This window comes from Ranitomeya imitator, chromosome 4 (genome assembly GCF_032444005.1).
Source record: "Ranitomeya imitator isolate aRanImi1 chromosome 4, aRanImi1.pri, whole genome shotgun sequence".
NCBI lineage: Eukaryota > Metazoa > Chordata > Amphibia > Anura > Dendrobatidae > Ranitomeya > Ranitomeya imitator.
The window spans coordinates 161,655,958-161,672,640 of NC_091285.1; the positions used below are offsets into that span (position 1 = coordinate 161,655,958).

Consider the following 16,683-nt stretch of genomic DNA (forward strand, 5'->3'; position numbering starts at 1 on the left):
AAAAAAAAAAGTACTTTTTCATTTTTACGGATCAATTTGTGAAGCACCTGGGGGTTCAAAGTGCTCACTATGCATCTAGATAAGTTCCTTGGAGTCGCATATGGGGGAGCTCCAATGTTTAGGCACACAGGGGCTCTCCAAACACGACATGGTGTCCGCTAATGATTGGAGCCATTTTTTCATTGAAAAAGTCAAATGGCGCTCCTTCCCTTCCGAGCCCTGTCGTGCGCCCAAACAGTAGTTCCCCCCCACAAATGGGGTATCGGCGCACTCAGGACAAATTGTGCAATAACTTTTGGGGTCCAGTTTCTCTTTTTACCCTTGGGAAAATAAAAAAATTGTTGCTAAAAGATCATTTTTGTGACTAAAAAGTTAAATGTTCATTTTTTCCTTCCATGTTGCTTCTGCTGCTGTGAAGCACCTGAAGGGTTAATAAACTTCTTGAATGTGGTTTTGTGCACCTTGAGGGGTGCAGTTTTTAGAATGGTGTCACTTTTGGGTATTTTCAGCCATATAGACCCCTCAAACTGACTTCAAATGTGAGGTGGTCCCTAAAAAAAATGGTTTTGTAAATTTCATTGTAAAATTGAGAAATCGCTGGTCAAATTTTAACCCTTATAACGTCCTAGCAAAAAAAAAAATGTTGTTTCCAAAATTGCGCTGATGTAAAGTAGACATGTGGGAAATGTTATTTATTAACTATTTTGTGTCACATAACTCTCTGGTTTAACAGAATAAAAATTCAAAATGTGAAAATTGCGAAATTTTCAAAATGTTCGCCAAATTTCCGTTTTCATCACATATAAACGCAGAATTTATTGACCTAAATTTACCACTATCATGAAGCCCAATATGTCACGAAAAAACAGTCTCAGAACCGATAGGATCCGTTGAAGCGTTCCCGAGTTATTAAAGGGACACTGGTCAGAATTGCAAAAAACGGCCAGGTCATTAAGGTCAAAATAGGCTGGGTTATGAAGGGGTTAATAAGGATTAAAAGGGGGTTATTTAAATTGCCCTTTTTTTTTTTCTACTTTTTTTAGTCCCACCAGGGAAGTTTAAACCTGCGATTGTCTGATCACTTATACTATGTACTGCACACTACAGTATTTCAGTATATAGCGGTAAATCACTATCTCCTGTGGTAGATGGTAACAACTGGGGCTTTCGCCATTTTTTGCCATTTAGATGCTCCTGTCAGAGACTGACATTAGTATCTAAGTGGTTAAAGCAGTAGGTGGAGCATAGTTCTGACCTCTGCTGTTGGACACAGATGGCAGAAATTTAAGCTCCTGAACCCGCTCCATGACTGAGAAGGGTTTTCTTGAGATTGAAAGCTATTTACTATCTCTGGGATACCTTACTAATCATTGGGGTCTGATGCCTGGGACTCTGTAGAAGAGCAATGGACTTTTATTTATTGTCCATATGTTGTCTATGGACTTCTGGAGATAGCAGACCAGAGTGCTCCGATATTTCTTTCCCACTGTCCCATTGACACTGAATGGAGAGGAGGTACTCCTACTCCTTCTTTGATTTGTTTAAATTGGGCTCTTCAGAATCCAGTTTTGGGATCACTGAGGGTCCCATCTGTTATACCACCAGCAGTTAGTGAATTATCTGCTACCCCATATATAAGGGATAACTTTGTCGTGAAATCCCCCTTTAAAATAAAACACACACTGTGGGTACTTAAAGGAACCTGTCAGCAGGCTTTTGCTATGTAATCTGAAGACAGCATGAGGTAGGGGTTAAAGTGCAGATTTCAGCGATGTCTGTGGTTTTATTTGCTTGTAATGATTGTTTTAGCAGCAGGTACTTGTCATTGCTGGGGCACAGCAGCCCCTGATGCTAGTCTGACAGGCCCTGTCCTGTGATAGGCCCCTCACTGTCTATAGACATTGTATATACAGAGCATGGAGTGGGCGGAGTTAGCTTTCTCAGCTCTGCTGCATTACTAAATCTAAACACTGTGTCTGAATGGCTGCACCCAGTAATCTAAGTGATACATCGTTAGATTCAGGGTCTCTTTGCCTGTATCAGGCTGTTCTCAGATGAGGTGGCAAAAACCTGCTGATAGATTCCCTTTAAGAAAAATATAATATACTAGACTGTGGCCCGATTCTAACGCATCGGGTATTCTAGAATATGCATGTCCCTGTAGTATATGGACAATGATGATTCCAGAATTCGCGGCAGACTGTGCCCGTCGCTGATTGGTCGAGGCAACCTTTGACATCATCGTCGCCATGGCAACCATTATGACATCTACGTCGATACTGTGCCCGTCGCTGAATCAGAAACGTGAGATGTCTACGTCCTTTGACATCATCGTCGCTGTGCTCGTTGCTGATTGGTCGAGGCCTGGCGGCCTCGACCAATGAGAGACGCGGGATTTCTACGTCGATGCTGTGCCGGTCTCAAGCCTCGACCAATCAGACGCGGGATTTCTACGTCGGTGCTGTGCCGGTCTCAGGCCTCGACCAATCAGAGACGCGGGATTTCCAGGACAGACAGACAGCTGGAAAAACCCTTAGGCAATTATATATATAGATATACTGTCACTTTAAAGTGGTTCTGCGGAGAGGTAAAATGTATTGCTATCGACATAACATTAGACAGTGGCTTGCATACATGGTATTTTCAATCCTCAATTTCCTGCAGCTGCGCTCCTCATCTGCGTCCTGTCAGAGCGTGGAGGGAAGCCATGACTTTAACAGCTAAGCTGTGATTAAGACAGCATAGATCGCAGGACAGGTCAGCCAGGCTTGGCACACAGGATATCGGGCTTGATCAGTGATCTGGCTTGCATAGTAAGCAATGAGCAAGCCATGCCCCCTTATCTGTGATGTAGCATCTGGAAAGAAAGGTGGGGGGTACATTCAGCATCTACATCTGTCACTGAGTAGCTCTGAATACTGTGACAATTGATAATACTCTGTCTGTGCGCTTTATAGTTTTTGAAATAATTTCGCTATGAATACATTTTTGTCTTCCCGGATAATCCCTTTAAGTTCAGTGTACAATATAATTTTGTTTCTTACTACTTTTATTTTATTATAACACAAGGCATATGTGCATGTTGAAGTAGAAACCTTTTCTGCATGTTTTAAGGGGATCCTAATAATGGTGAGTGTCCGAATCATTGGTCACCAATCAATTAGCTGATAGAAGGATGCAATGGTGCTCTCGTGAACCATACTCCCATTTTGTGTTCACCAGGCACAGCTACATAGGTCAGCTGTGCCTGATACTACGGCTGTCTCAAAGTAAATGTGACCGAGCTGCTGGACCAGACACAACCTCTACTAAAAGTGTGGATCTGTGCTTTGCTGATGAATTTATTCAATTAATTGGTGAGCCTGCTGAAAATTGGCATAGATCATCAATATAAAAGTCTCCGTAAGCATTTTCATCTATTCATGTTTCTTTAGGCTTATTTCTACAATGCTCGTACCCGTGAATCTGCATGGACTAAGCCCGATGGTGTAAAAGTTATCCAGCAATCTGAGCTGACTCCACTCATGGCAGCTCCAGTCCAGAGTCAAGCTCAAGTGCAGTCTCAAGCTCAAGTAGTCCAGGCACAAGTGGTTCCGGGGCAAGCAGCGCAAGTTCAGGGACCAGGCCAAGTGCAGGCACAGGTCACTCATGCCCAGGCAGTCTCGGGAGCCTCTCCAACTACAAGCAGTCCAACATTAATGGTCTCTTCATCTGTAGCTTCATCTAGTCAGTCTTCTACAACAAGCACTAGCACATCGCCGTCTCTGTCACAAGTTGTGCCTAGTAAGTATGATTTCAGAGTATTTTCCACTCCCACATGCTGGATCTCATACTTCAGGTACGGGGTGCCTGATCTAGAATAATTCTTATATGGTTCTCTATTATTTTTGTGATGGGATGTAAGAAGAGGAGGTGGGTGCAGAGGAATAATTTGTGGGGAATTATGAATGGACTTAGTCTTCCTTTAAAAAAACTCATTAGAGTTTTTTCAGCATATGATCTATAGCTAGTTCTTAGTAACTGTATACTGTTTTTCTTCCATTTAGGTTCATCTGCTCCTGAGCAAACTCACAGTATTTCTGTGACAACCACACCTGCAGTCAGTGTTGCCATTTCTATGCCCACAGTCTCTTCAATACAGACTCTTTCTCAGCAGCTGTCCCAGTCATTGCCGCCCACTATTCCTCATGCTTTGCCACAACCCACCGCAGCAATTCCAGCTTTTCCTCCCGTTATGGTACCCCCATTTCGTGTTCCCCTTCCTGGCATGCCCATACCACTACCAGGTAATGTATCAGTAATTGTATTTCTGTCTGTGTACATCAAGTCTAGTGTTTACAGGCCCTTACCCAGAAAAGGTGATGGCGAACGCAAGAGCGGCGTCTGAAACCAGAACAATGCGGGGGAATAAAGTTAATTTTCTCCCCACAGCGTTTGGCGAAGTGCGATAGTAACGCTGTTAGCCTGCAGAATAACCCCATATGTGGAGGTTAATGGGGTTTGTCCGTCTAGATTTCCTGGGCGTCAAATATTTGCATGTTACAAAAAAACACATTTAGAATGAGGTTTTAAAGGTCTTGTTTGTTAGGAGTAAATCCACAGCTCAAAACTGACTGGCGCCTTGGATTTTAAAGATTTTTCTTACAATGCAAAGGTTGAAATGTGAGTAAAAAACAACAAAAAAAACCTTTTAATAAAGTTTAAGATCATGATAATTTTAATGTGGAGGCTAAAAATACTAATATTCATGTATATGAAAGAAATGAGGTAAGGAAGAGGCCTAAGGCTAATACAGTGCTGATTCTAGCCCTCTTCTCTGATCTACCTCTCCTCACCTTACCACAGGGGTTGGCACCCTAGTTACAATATGCGTAATGGCACCCCCACTCCATCTTCTGGCCCTGCTATAATCCCTAACAATTTATAGGGCCTTTTTTAGGTTTTTGTTTATTTTTCAATTGATGAGGCTCTTCAGTATCTGTTTTTGTCAAAGGGTGAAATATGAGTCAAATCTGCAGCATTTCTGCTACAAAATTCTGCAGTGGATACAGCACATGGGAATGTATCCTAAAAGTAAGGTAGAGGGGATTTTTGGAGTAGTTTTTGTGTAACCTCACATGTATTGTGAAGTAGTTTGGAGGTTAAAGGGAATCTGTCGGTAAGATCAACCCAACTAAGCCGTCTATATGGGAATGTAGGAAAGTTGAATAAAATGTTACTTTAATATGTGCAATCCGATGTCTTGTTCAAGAGAAATCCACATTTTTTTAAATATTTAAATGGGCTATTAAGAGCTTTAGTCCAGATATAGGCCTCCCTGAGAATCTGCCTGCAGAGCTTATTTTAACCACTTCATCCCAAAGCCTGTAACTCCGCCTACCTGACACAACCTCCGCCTATTCATCAATTTAATTGGCTAGCTGCAAGTCGGCGGTGTTTCGGCCATGGGTGGGCAGGGTTTCGACGACATTTGCGTCATTTGAAATATGTGTTCATATTGTTAGCACATATTTAAGGCTTCTTTCACACTAGCGTCGTGCTCTACCCGTCGCAGTGCGTCGGGCAGAGGTTACCGACGCTAGCGTTGTAAGCGCCGCACAACGGGTGCAGCGGATGCAGATTTTCATCGCATCCGCTGCCCCATTGTGAGGTGGGGGAGGAGTTCCGGCCGCGCATGCGCGGTCGGAAAAAGCGGTCCGTCGGCAGCAAAAAAAGTTACATGTAGCGTTTTTTTGTGCCGACGGTCCGCCAAAGCACGACGTATCCGTCGCACGACGCATCCGTCGCACGACGGATGCGACGTGTGGCAATCTGTCGCAATGCGTCGTCAATACAAGTCTATGGGGAAAAAACGCATCCTGCAAGCACTTTTGCAGGATGCGTTTTTTCTGCAAAACGACGCATTGTGACGGATTGCAGTTAACGCTAGTGTGAAAGTAGCCTAATAGGGATCCATTTTAGGATCCAAAAGAGCCGGCTCTTCTTGGTGAGTGGAGCCAAGAGAGCCGGACTGTCCATCACTAAATTATTGACTCTCCAACGAGCTTTGTCACATGACTTTGGATAAAAGCCAGTCAATTTGCAGACAGTGTTTCGGGGTGTTGCCCCTCATTATTGCAAAGTGTGAGATCTAGTTTGGCTGTGTGAGTCGTCTGACCGGTTTCTAAGGGGTAATGTTCCTCCGTATGGAGAGAGACATGTCAAGTCTGACATGCCGAGGTGAAGGTACTTTTAAGCTGTAATGCTCCTCTGAGAAATATGCAAATTGTCTCTTCAGAGAAGTAGAGGACTAGAACTCCAGTGCCACCTATAGGAAGTAGCAATCCTAAAAGTCAATGTCAACTTTCTAATGAGCCTTGTCACATGACTTAGGATGAAAGCCAAAACCAATAGCTGATTCTACGAGTGAAGCGGCGCACCACACAAGTCTGGGATCTCACCTCTCACTGCACCATACATGTACGGTGAATGTCGTGAAGTGGTTAACCCCTTCACGGCATGCGCCGTACTAGTACTGCACATGTCGTGTCTCCCCCTTTGATGTGGGCTCCGGTGCTGAGCCCACATCAAAGTCGCGACATGTCAGCTGTTTTGTACAGCTGACATGTGCGCGTAATAGCGACAGGTGCAATCGCGATCCACCCGCCGCTATTAAATAGTTAAATGCCGCTGTCAAACGCTGACAGCGACATTTAACTACCGCTTCCGACCATCAGGCCGGGAATGCACTCATCGCCGACCCCCGTCATGTGATCGGGGGTCAGCGATGCGTCGGTATAACAACTAGAGGCCTTCTTGAGACCTCTATGGTTGATGTCGGCTTGCTGTGAGTGCCACCCTGTGTAATTCAGCTGCATAGGAGCGATCATAAGATCGCTCCTATGTAGCTGAGCCGATCCAGTTGTACCAGCTTGTAGCCTCCCATGGAGGCTATTGAAGCATGGCAAAAGTTTAAAAAAAAATGTTTAAAAAATATAAAAGTTTAAATCACCCCCCTTTCGTCCCATTCAAAATAAAACAATAAAAAAAATCCAACATACACCTATTTAGAATCGCCCGATCTCTCAAATAAAAAGATTAACCTGATCGCTAAACGGCGTAGTGAGAAAAAAAATTAACTCCAGAATTACGTTTTTTTTTAGTCGCCGCGACATTGCAGTAAAATGCAATAACGGGCGATCAAAAGAATGTATCTGCACCAAAACGTCAGCTCGGTACGCAAAAAATAAGGCCTCAAAATGTCAGGTCAATTTTAGCATTTAGTGAACCTAGCAAACAAAGTGTGGGATTGCACTTTTTTTGCAATTTCACCAAACTTGGAATTTTTTTCCCATTTTCTAGTACAAGACATGGTAAAACCAATGGTGTCGTTCAAAAGTACAACTCGTCCCGCAAAAAATAAGCCCTCACATGGCCATATTGACGGGAAAAAAAAAGTTACGGCTCTGGGAAAAAGGGGAGCAAAAAACGAAAACGCAAAGACGAAAAAGGGCTGCGTCTTGAAGGGGTTAAATTAAAGGGAATGTTACTAGTGAGATAGATGTAATGACTGGCAGTCTGTTCTCATGATCTACATGTCTCACACTGGTAATGCCCCTTTTCATTTAAATAAGCTCGGGAGACAGATTATCATACAGATGTGTGTCTGGCCCGTAGATCTTAACAGCTCATTTTATATAAAGTGGATTGCAGATATTACCGTATTATTTTATTCAACTTTCTATGACCTGTATGCCCATGTAAATGTCTTAGAAGGGTAGTTCTACTGACCTATTCAAATTAAAGGGAACCTGTCACCAAGAGATACTGCCATCACCTTTCAGGGCTGATATACAGCATTTTATAATGCTTTATATCTGCCCTCTGATCGGACCTGTAAGAGAAGTAATATAACTTTTATTATACTCACCTGCAGGCCATTCTGGTCCGATGGGCGTCACTCTTCTAGGTCCAGCGTCTCCCTTCTTGCGATACCGCCCTCCTGCTTGCTTCGTTTGGATTACCCATCTCCTCGGCACCGTGCTCCGGCGCAGGCGTACTTCTTTACCCTGTTGAGGGCAGAGCAATGTACTGCAGTGCGCAGGTCCCGGGAAAGGTCAAGGAGCCCTGGTGCTCTACAGCACTTTGCGATGAGCTCGACAGGGTCGAGAAACACGCCTGCCCGGGAGCGCTGTGCCGAGGAGACTGTGGATGACGAAGGCACGTGTCATCCACGCGAAACAAGCAGGAGGACAGGGATCATAAGAAGATGGGAGGCGCCAGAGCAAGATCAGCGACGCCCATCGGACCGGACCGCCCCCAGTGAGGATAATAAGTTATTTTTCTTCTCTTTCAGGTCGGGTTGGGGGCAGATATACAACATTATAGAATGCCATATATCAGCCCTGAAAGGTGGTGACCGCATCTCTTATCGTCCAAAACTGGTGAAAGGTTCACTTTAAATCTTTATTTCAGATGTATAGGTTATGAAGAACTTGGCAGCGAAGTTCCTGACCGACTCTAGCTGTGGGGTAGCAGTATTCAGTGTAAAAGGAAAAAAAAATCTGAGAAGGTTATTGGTCATGAAAGTGACTTTCGATAATGTACAGGGGTATAACAGTCTATGAATAAATTGGATGTAAGGACTTGGGTTAGTCCTCTATAAATTGTACAGGGCAATAGAAGTGGTTCTGCAGCTTACAGCAGGTGTTTTTTGGGGGGACATTGGTGGTACCATCTCATGCTAAAAGAAAAAAAAAATACTATGGGGAAGGTTAGAATAATGTACGGGGTGTGCCCGAAGCAGAGAAAAATGTAGGTACGGTATATTGTTCCTAGCAATTTAACATTTTTTTGGGAAAATCTGTTGTAATGCTTAAAAAATGACTGCAGATGGCAGCGTTGTAGGGTGTGCAGTGTGCCCGTAGACTGTTTATTATATACACGGATTATGTCCACGGGGAGTTATTTAGGCATGACAGACTTTTCAGACCTTTTACTTTTTTTTTCAATGGGTATCTATCTATTCACTACTCTGGGACATCAAGCCACTATTCTAGTGATCTCTTGTGTTTGGATCCCCAAAAGATCTAAGGAAATGATTTATTTCAATACCCCTGTAAATACTCTAAGATCTGTGTTAGTGATTGCATACACACTTTTCACATTCAGTGTATGTGTTCCTCTGCGTGTCTCCAAGTTAGCAGTCGTGCCTCAGAGGTCATTTATCTAGGTTCTGATAATTGAGGACCTTGATCCGTAATGTGAATGTGAGCGCCTCCAGAATACTGGTGTCATTCCATTTGACACATGACCCTGTAGCCTTTGCTCCTCTGTCCATTACCACCTATTGTTTATATGTACGAGCTTGGAACTTCTGGAATAGATTTCTGAGTCCTACAGTGGTAGGGATTGGTAGTCATTTACACTCACAGCTGTAAAGTAGGGGTCGGGCATATCACAGAATGTACCATCACAACTGTCATAATAGAAAAGTTCCAGAGTTCAGTCATTTTCAGGTTTGGTTATTGATGTAATGTGCGCGGTGTCCAGCCCCATGCTAGTGGACAGTGATAGTCATGTTCAAATCTGTTTGCATATCCATTTTACAGGTGTAGCAATGATGCAAATAGTAAGCTGCCCGTATGTAAAGACAGTGGCTACTACCAAAACCGGTAACTTTTTCCTAATGTTTTAGTTTGTGGTTGTTTGGCATGGTAGTGAATGCACGTGTACATAATCCCCCTTATTTGTCCATGCAGCATTTTCGCGATCCCTCCCCTACCCCCCCAGCACATAAGTATAGTGACTTAGATTATAGTTTACCTGACTTGAAGCAATATTAAATGTATAACGCACATGTTTGTTATTCTAACATTGCTAAAGTTCTTTTCTATATCTCGAAGTGTTGTGGTCTTTTCCTGCATGTATGTGTGTTTGTGCATTATTCGCTTAAGGATAACTCCACTTTCTGAAAGGAATTACAATTTCACCATATCAAAGCTAACCCCCTTCATGTGGTAAGATTGATCCCATGAAACACAAATGCTATGTATGTTTATAGAGTATTCAAGTCTGTTTCCTTTAGGAAGTGGGTTTATCTATAAAAGAATTACTGTTCATTGTGTAGTTGTTATTTTTTTGTTTCTCTGTTTAGTTTTTTTATTTTTTTAAATGCAGTGACATTGCTACTGAAATATAAAAATAAATGCACATTTTAGTGTTCTGGCACATTCCCATTTTAATTTTATTTGATATCACAATTGAGCATATGCCATGGGTCCAAGTGTCTTACTCTGACACCTACAGATACCTGATATCAGTTCCCAAATTCTTATTAACATATGTGTGGTTGGTTAAGCAAGTCCTAGGCAATGTGATGCAGGATCTGCCTACACAAGGTTGATTTGTGGTATGTTACCATGGACACACAGAATTATTCTTAATTATTACACCTCCTGACACAAAGTGGAAATACTACCTAGTATATACACTGCTCATAAAAATAAAGAGAACACTAAAATCCAACATCCTAGATATCACTGAATGAAATACTGCAGTTGTAAATCTTTATTCATTACATAGTGGAATGTGTTGAGAACAATAAAACCTAAACATTATCAATGTAAATCACAACTAATATCCCACGGAAGTCTGAAGTTGGAATAATGCTCAAAAGCAAAGTGGAAAATGAAGTTACAGGCTGATCCAACTTCAGTGGAAATGCCTCAAGACAAGGAAATGATGCTTAGTAGTGTGTGGCCTCTACGTGTATGTATGACTTCCCTACAACGCCTGGGCATGCTCCTGATGAGGCGGCGGATGGTCTCCTGAGGGATCTCCTCCCAGACCTGGACTAAAGCATCCACCAACTCCTGGACAGTCTGTGGTGCAACGTGACGTTGGTGGATGGTGCGAGACATGATGTCCCAGATGTGTTCAATCGGATTCAGGTCTGGAGAACAGGCGGGGCATTCCATAGCTTCAATGTCTTCATCTTGCTGAAACTGCTGACACACTCCAGCCACATAAGGTCTGGCATTGTCCTGCATTAGGAGGAACTCAGGGCCAACCTCACCAGCATATTGTCTCACAAGGGGTCTGAGGATCTCATCCCGGTACCTAATGGCAGTCAGGCTACCTCTGACGAGCACATGGATGGCTATGCGGCCCTCCAAAGAAATGCCACCCCACACCATTACTGACTCACTGCCAAACCGGTCATGCTGAAGGATGTTGCAGGCGGCAGATTGCTCTCCACAGCGTCTCCAGACTCTGTCAGGTCTGTCACATGTGCTCCGTGTGAACCTGCTGTCATCTGTGAAGCGCACAGGGCGCCAGTGGCGAATTTGCTAATTCTGGTGTTCTGTGGCAAATGCCAAGCGTCCTGCACGGTGTTGGGCTTTGAACACCACCCCCATCTGTGGACGTCGGGCACTCGGACCATCATCATGGAGTCGATTTCTAACAGTTTGTGCAGACACGTGCACATTTGTGGCCTGCTGGAGGTCATTTTGCAGGGCTGTGGCAGTGCTCCTCTTGTTCCTCCTTGCACAAAGGCTGAGGATGCGGTCCTGATGCTGGGTTGCTGCCCTCTTACGGCCCCCTCCACGTCTCCTGGTGTACTGGCCTGTCTACTTGTAGCGCCTCCAGCATCTGGACATTACGCTGAGAGACACAGCAAACCTTCTTGCCACAGCTCGCATTAAGGTGCCATCCTGGATGAGCTGCACTACCTGAGCCACTTGTGTGGGTTGTAGAGTCTGTCTCATGTTACCACGAGTGTGAAAGCACAACCAGCATTCAAAAGTAACAAAAACATCAGCCAGAAAGCATTGGTACTGAGATGTGGTCTGTGGTCCCCACCTGCAGAACCACTCCTTTATGGAGAGTCTTGATAATTGCCAATAATCTCCATCTGTTGTCTATTCCAGTTGCACAACAGCATGTGAAATGGATTGTCAAATAGTGTTGCTTCCTAAGTGGACAGTTTGATTTCACAGAAGTTTGATTTACTTGGACTTATATTCTGTTATTTAAGTGTTCCCTTTATTTTTTTAAGCAGTGTACTTAATGTGCTGCCATGACCCTGTCTAACCTGCACATCAATACTTTAAACCTATGTAATTTCGAAGTACCGTATATAAATGTGTATAAGACGAACTGAGTATAAGCTGAGGCACCTAATTTTGCCTCGAAAAACTGGGAAAACTTATTGACTTGAGTATAAGCCGGGTATGCATTGTCCCCTAATCCAGGTTCTGGTAGGCATGTCTCCTTATCTCCATCCTTGTCTGCATAGTTTCTCATCTCCCTATCCTTGTATACATGGCTCCTTATCCCCATCCTTGTCTGCATGGCTCCTTATTCCCATCCTTGTATACATGGCTCCTTATTCCCATCCTTGTATTCATGGCTCCTTATCCCCATCCTTGTCTGCATGGCTCCTTATCCCCATCCTTGTCTGCATGGCTCCTTATCCCCATCCTTGTCTGCATGGCTCCTTATCCCCATCCTTGTATACATGGCTCCTTTTCCCCATCCTTGTCTGCATGGCTCATTATTCCCATCCTTATCTGCATAGCTCCTTATTGCCATCCTTGTCTGCATGGCTCCTTATTCCCATCCTTATCTGCATGGCTCCTTATTCCCATCCTTGTCTGCATGGCTCCTTATTCCCATCCTTGTATGCATGGTTCCTCATCCCCATCCTTGGCCTCATGGCTCCTTATTCCCATGCTTGTATGCATGGCTCCTTATTCCCATCCTTGTCTGCATGGCTCCTTATTCCCATCCTTGTATGTATGGCTCCCATGAGAAAAGCATAAAAAAGAAAAAAACATCCTACTTACCTTCCCTGCGTGCCCTCACAGCATCTCATTCCGGTGCTCCTGCGGCCGAGCGATCATGTGTCCCCGATCATTGATGTAATAAATATTCACCTCTCTCCACTCCAATAGGCGTGGAGAGGTGAATATTCATTACCTTAATGAGTGTGCACACGTGAGAGCCTGTAAGCTGGCGGCTGTGGTTGTAACTGTGTGCGTGCTATAAGAGAAGTGAATAGTCATTGCCAGTGCAGTGAATATTAATTTCTCTTTAGCAGCGGGTACAGGCTTTAGCCGCAGCCTCCGGTGGCCCGATGCTCCATCACTCCCCCTCCTCTGCCGTAAACTGGGACAGTGACTCGTGTATAAGCTGAGGGGGGGGCATTTTCAGCACAAAAAATGTGCTGAAAAACAAATGTGCTGAAAAACTCTGCTTATATACGAGTATATACGATACTTGGCACACGTATATGTTGACAGCACTTGATCAACCAAAAATATATCTTATGATCTTGATGCTAGTTAACATTTTAAATCAAAGGAATGTTATTTGAGAATTACCTATTGTTTAAATCAGATTTTTATGTTAAATGTATATTTTCAATTTTTTTCCCTTCTTCAAATAATTTTACATATTGCTGCTTTTTTTTTTTTTCAAAACTCAGAAATCTTGCAGTTTTCACAGTCACTACAAGACTTTATATTCTATTTTTATTAGCAACATGGACATAAGCAGCAGTAAAATGTCTCTGACCCTATTGATTGGTAGAGAAGTCTTTTCCGCTCATGCTCTGATCTAGGCAAAAGCTGTACTGCATGGGAAGGGGAGGAGGTGAGCTTTGACAATCCCCATAGTGAATCCTGTGTTATGTACTGTTTATGTTGGCTTTCATTATCCTACCTGTGATGATGAGACTGCTGGAAAGTCTTCTGTACAGAACAGGAAGTGTAAGTCCAGTGTTGGGCATAAAAACATGGTTTATACAATAGGTAATTTTCCGATGACACCTTCTCTGTAAGGGGAACATGTCATGTCCCCAAACTCTACTAATCTATGGGTTAATAGTGTTACAATGTTGTACAGCTGCCTTACTGAAAGCCCAACTACTGAGAGAAGATTCTATTCCTCCCAGGAGCTGCCGGCTTTCAGTCAGAGGCATGCCCAGAGCATGGGTAGCTCGCGCTGTCAAAGTACCGGGGCGTGCTTACAGCGACTATTCACAATCCTGTGATGACTGTGGCATTTCTGGCATGCCACTGACTGAAAGCTGGAGGCTCCCAGGAGGAATCAAGTTTATTTTCTCCCAGTAACCACACTTTCAGCAAGACAGCATAGCAATATGATGAATGTGCAGACTAGACCTTTATCTGTAGGCTTATAGTGTTTGAGGGCATGACCAGTTCACTTTTAAACACTCTTCCACCAAACTTAAATGTGCCTGTGCTTTTCCCATGAATAGTCGCCAAACTTGCTACCACTTCTTTTCTCTAAGATCAGCAGTCTTCTTTCTTTGACTCCAAAATGGCTACTCTGTGCCGTGTAATGGACACACAAATTGTCAATGTCTCTGCATCCTCTGTGTATGTACAAAGACCTAACCCCTTCAGTAACAAAACTGTATGTTAAAGATTTTCTTTCTACCACACTCTTTTTGTGCCTAAACTTGTGCCAATGTCTGTAGGTGTCTTGCCAGGTCTTGCTTCTCCGATTGTTCCAATGATTCATCCACAAGTGGCTCTAGCTGCCTCTCCTGCCACCTTAGCAGGAGCCACGATATTATCTGAGTGGTCTGAATATAAAACTATTGACGGCAAAACGTACTACTATAATAACCGCACTTTGGAATCCACGTGGGACAAACCTCAGGAACTGAAAGAAAAAGGTGGGTGAAGCTATACTTGCCAAAGCAGCCCTGCTGGCAGCATATGTCTGATTAGTTTAAGGAATTAGTAGATTATCCTGTGCTAAACTTCACTGAGAAATAAGGAGTTTCATAGGTTGTCCAGGATTTCTATGTTGATGAACTATGTCTTTGGTCATCAATGTCAGATCGTCCCGGGCTACACTACACTCGGCACTCCAGTGCTGCAGCTGGATGTACACAGTGTGCAGAGCTGGCATTGTTTAGACCCGTACACATGGGCACATTTTTATTTGCTTGTTTGATGAGAATTGTGTGTAACTGTAATTATTAAAATATACTCAATGTTCGCCGTCTTTTCCTAGTTTCAGCGGCAATGTCACCCCTTCTGTAACCTGCCGGCTCATGGTGTGAAGGAGAGGTCACTTACTCAACGTGTGAACGTGACCTTACACTGAGTATATGGTCAGTATTTTACATCAGTATATGGAAGCCAAAACCAGGAGTGAAGCAGTCAGAACAAATGTATTAATAGAAACATCACCAATTCTGCATTTATCACCCGCTCCTGGTTTTGGCTTCAATTACTGATGGGAAATAGTGACCAAATGGTGAACGTGTCAGTGACCCAAGTCTGAGATTCAGAATGAGTCTCTGTAGCTTTGTTGAGAGTCTCGTCACATGACGCTAGAGCGCTGCTCAAGATGGCGACCATTATACTTAGACAATCCCTAACAAATGAGCAAGTAAAAAACAATCACTGGTGTGGCACTTTAAGATTGTATACACAGCCGTGACACATGCAGCTGCGGAGCAGACCAGCTGATTATCGGGAGCGCTCCACGTATCCGGGTTCCCACTGCAGCTTATTAGGTAAGCGCTATAGCTTGCCGAATAATCCCTGACCCGATCAAATTCGCTCATCTCTAAGCATAAACTGCATACATACTGTCCAGCCATACGTCACTATATTCCTGCCCAACTCAGGTTAGTCTTGCTGAAACTGGTTTTGCAAAATAAAATAGTTTGAGCCATTTAAGTGAATTTCGAGCTATTCAAATGGAGACTTGTCACCTCTCTGATTGATGAGGTCATGAAAGTTAGAATTGAGTCATCCATGTCCCAAATATTTCTGTAGACAAAGAAGTGGAAAAACTTAAGGAGCCTGTTAAGATAGAACCAGCCGTAGAAGAGCCGCAGCCAATGGAGGCTGAGGAAGAAGTGCCAAAGGAAGAGCCTCCCAAGGAAATAAAGGAGGTAAAAGCCTACAACCAAGTTACTTGGTACTGTGCTTTTTGATTACTTTTTGGTGGGGTTTGGGCATATTGTGATTGAGTTCCTTGCATTTATAAACATAAAAGTATTTATTTTCGGTCTCCCGGTCGGTCCCATACAGTATTATTGCACGAAGAAAACAAATGTCCCGGGCTTCTCCGTGCAATGTATACAGAAGGACTTTGCTGCAAGTAGTGGTGAGCTGACTCTCCCTACCCTATTCATACTATATTATTGTATTACAATTGGCCCTTATAGTAATAATGTCCCCCATCCTGTAGTAATGTCCCAGTCCTGGTTGCTATCATGTATTATCGCTATCATGTATTAGTATTCCCGTCATCTAGTAGTGTGCTCATCTTGTACTTGTAACAATGTCCCACATTCTGTCGCTGTTTACATACACACAAAATGGCAGTGACCTCATGTGCAGCTGCAACAGAGATGCCGATGGCAGCTGCCGGCCTCTGATTGGCTGTCACCGGTATTGGACCGCCATACGTTTCAATAGAATGTGCATCCGAGGACGCACATTCAGTTGATAGAAGCGCTGACCTCGGCGGCCCCTGGACTGGGCTGCGATCGTCTCAGGTGATCAGGGGCTGCATTTGGGCCACTTGCTTGAGAGCCCTGTTGGATTAAAACACTAAAATTGTGCTTCTTGTGAGGGGGTTGTCATCGCATGCCACAGAAAGAATGCAACAAAATTTCCCCCCTGTAGCTTTTTTGATGTACATTGG

The 16,683-nt window shown here is 43.6% G+C and overlaps 1 protein-coding gene across 2 annotated transcripts in view; it reads left to right on the forward strand.

Annotated features, from left to right (window-relative positions):
• Positions 1 to 16,683, forward strand: part of TCERG1 (transcription elongation regulator 1) — a 112,118-nt gene that overhangs the window by 15,576 nt on the left and 79,859 nt on the right. The window contains exons 4-8 of one of the 2 annotated variants that reach the window (XM_069764072.1): positions 3,435 to 3,783; positions 4,047 to 4,286; positions 9,591 to 9,653; positions 14,489 to 14,689; positions 15,807 to 15,925. In XM_069764072.1, the coding sequence (XP_069620173.1) occupies positions 3,435 to 3,783; positions 4,047 to 4,286; positions 9,591 to 9,653; positions 14,489 to 14,689; positions 15,807 to 15,925 (972 nt within the window). The remainder of the gene's footprint in view (positions 1 to 3,434; positions 3,784 to 4,046; positions 4,287 to 9,590; positions 9,654 to 14,488; positions 14,690 to 15,806; positions 15,926 to 16,683) is intronic. The other variant, XM_069764073.1, reaches the window with a different exon arrangement.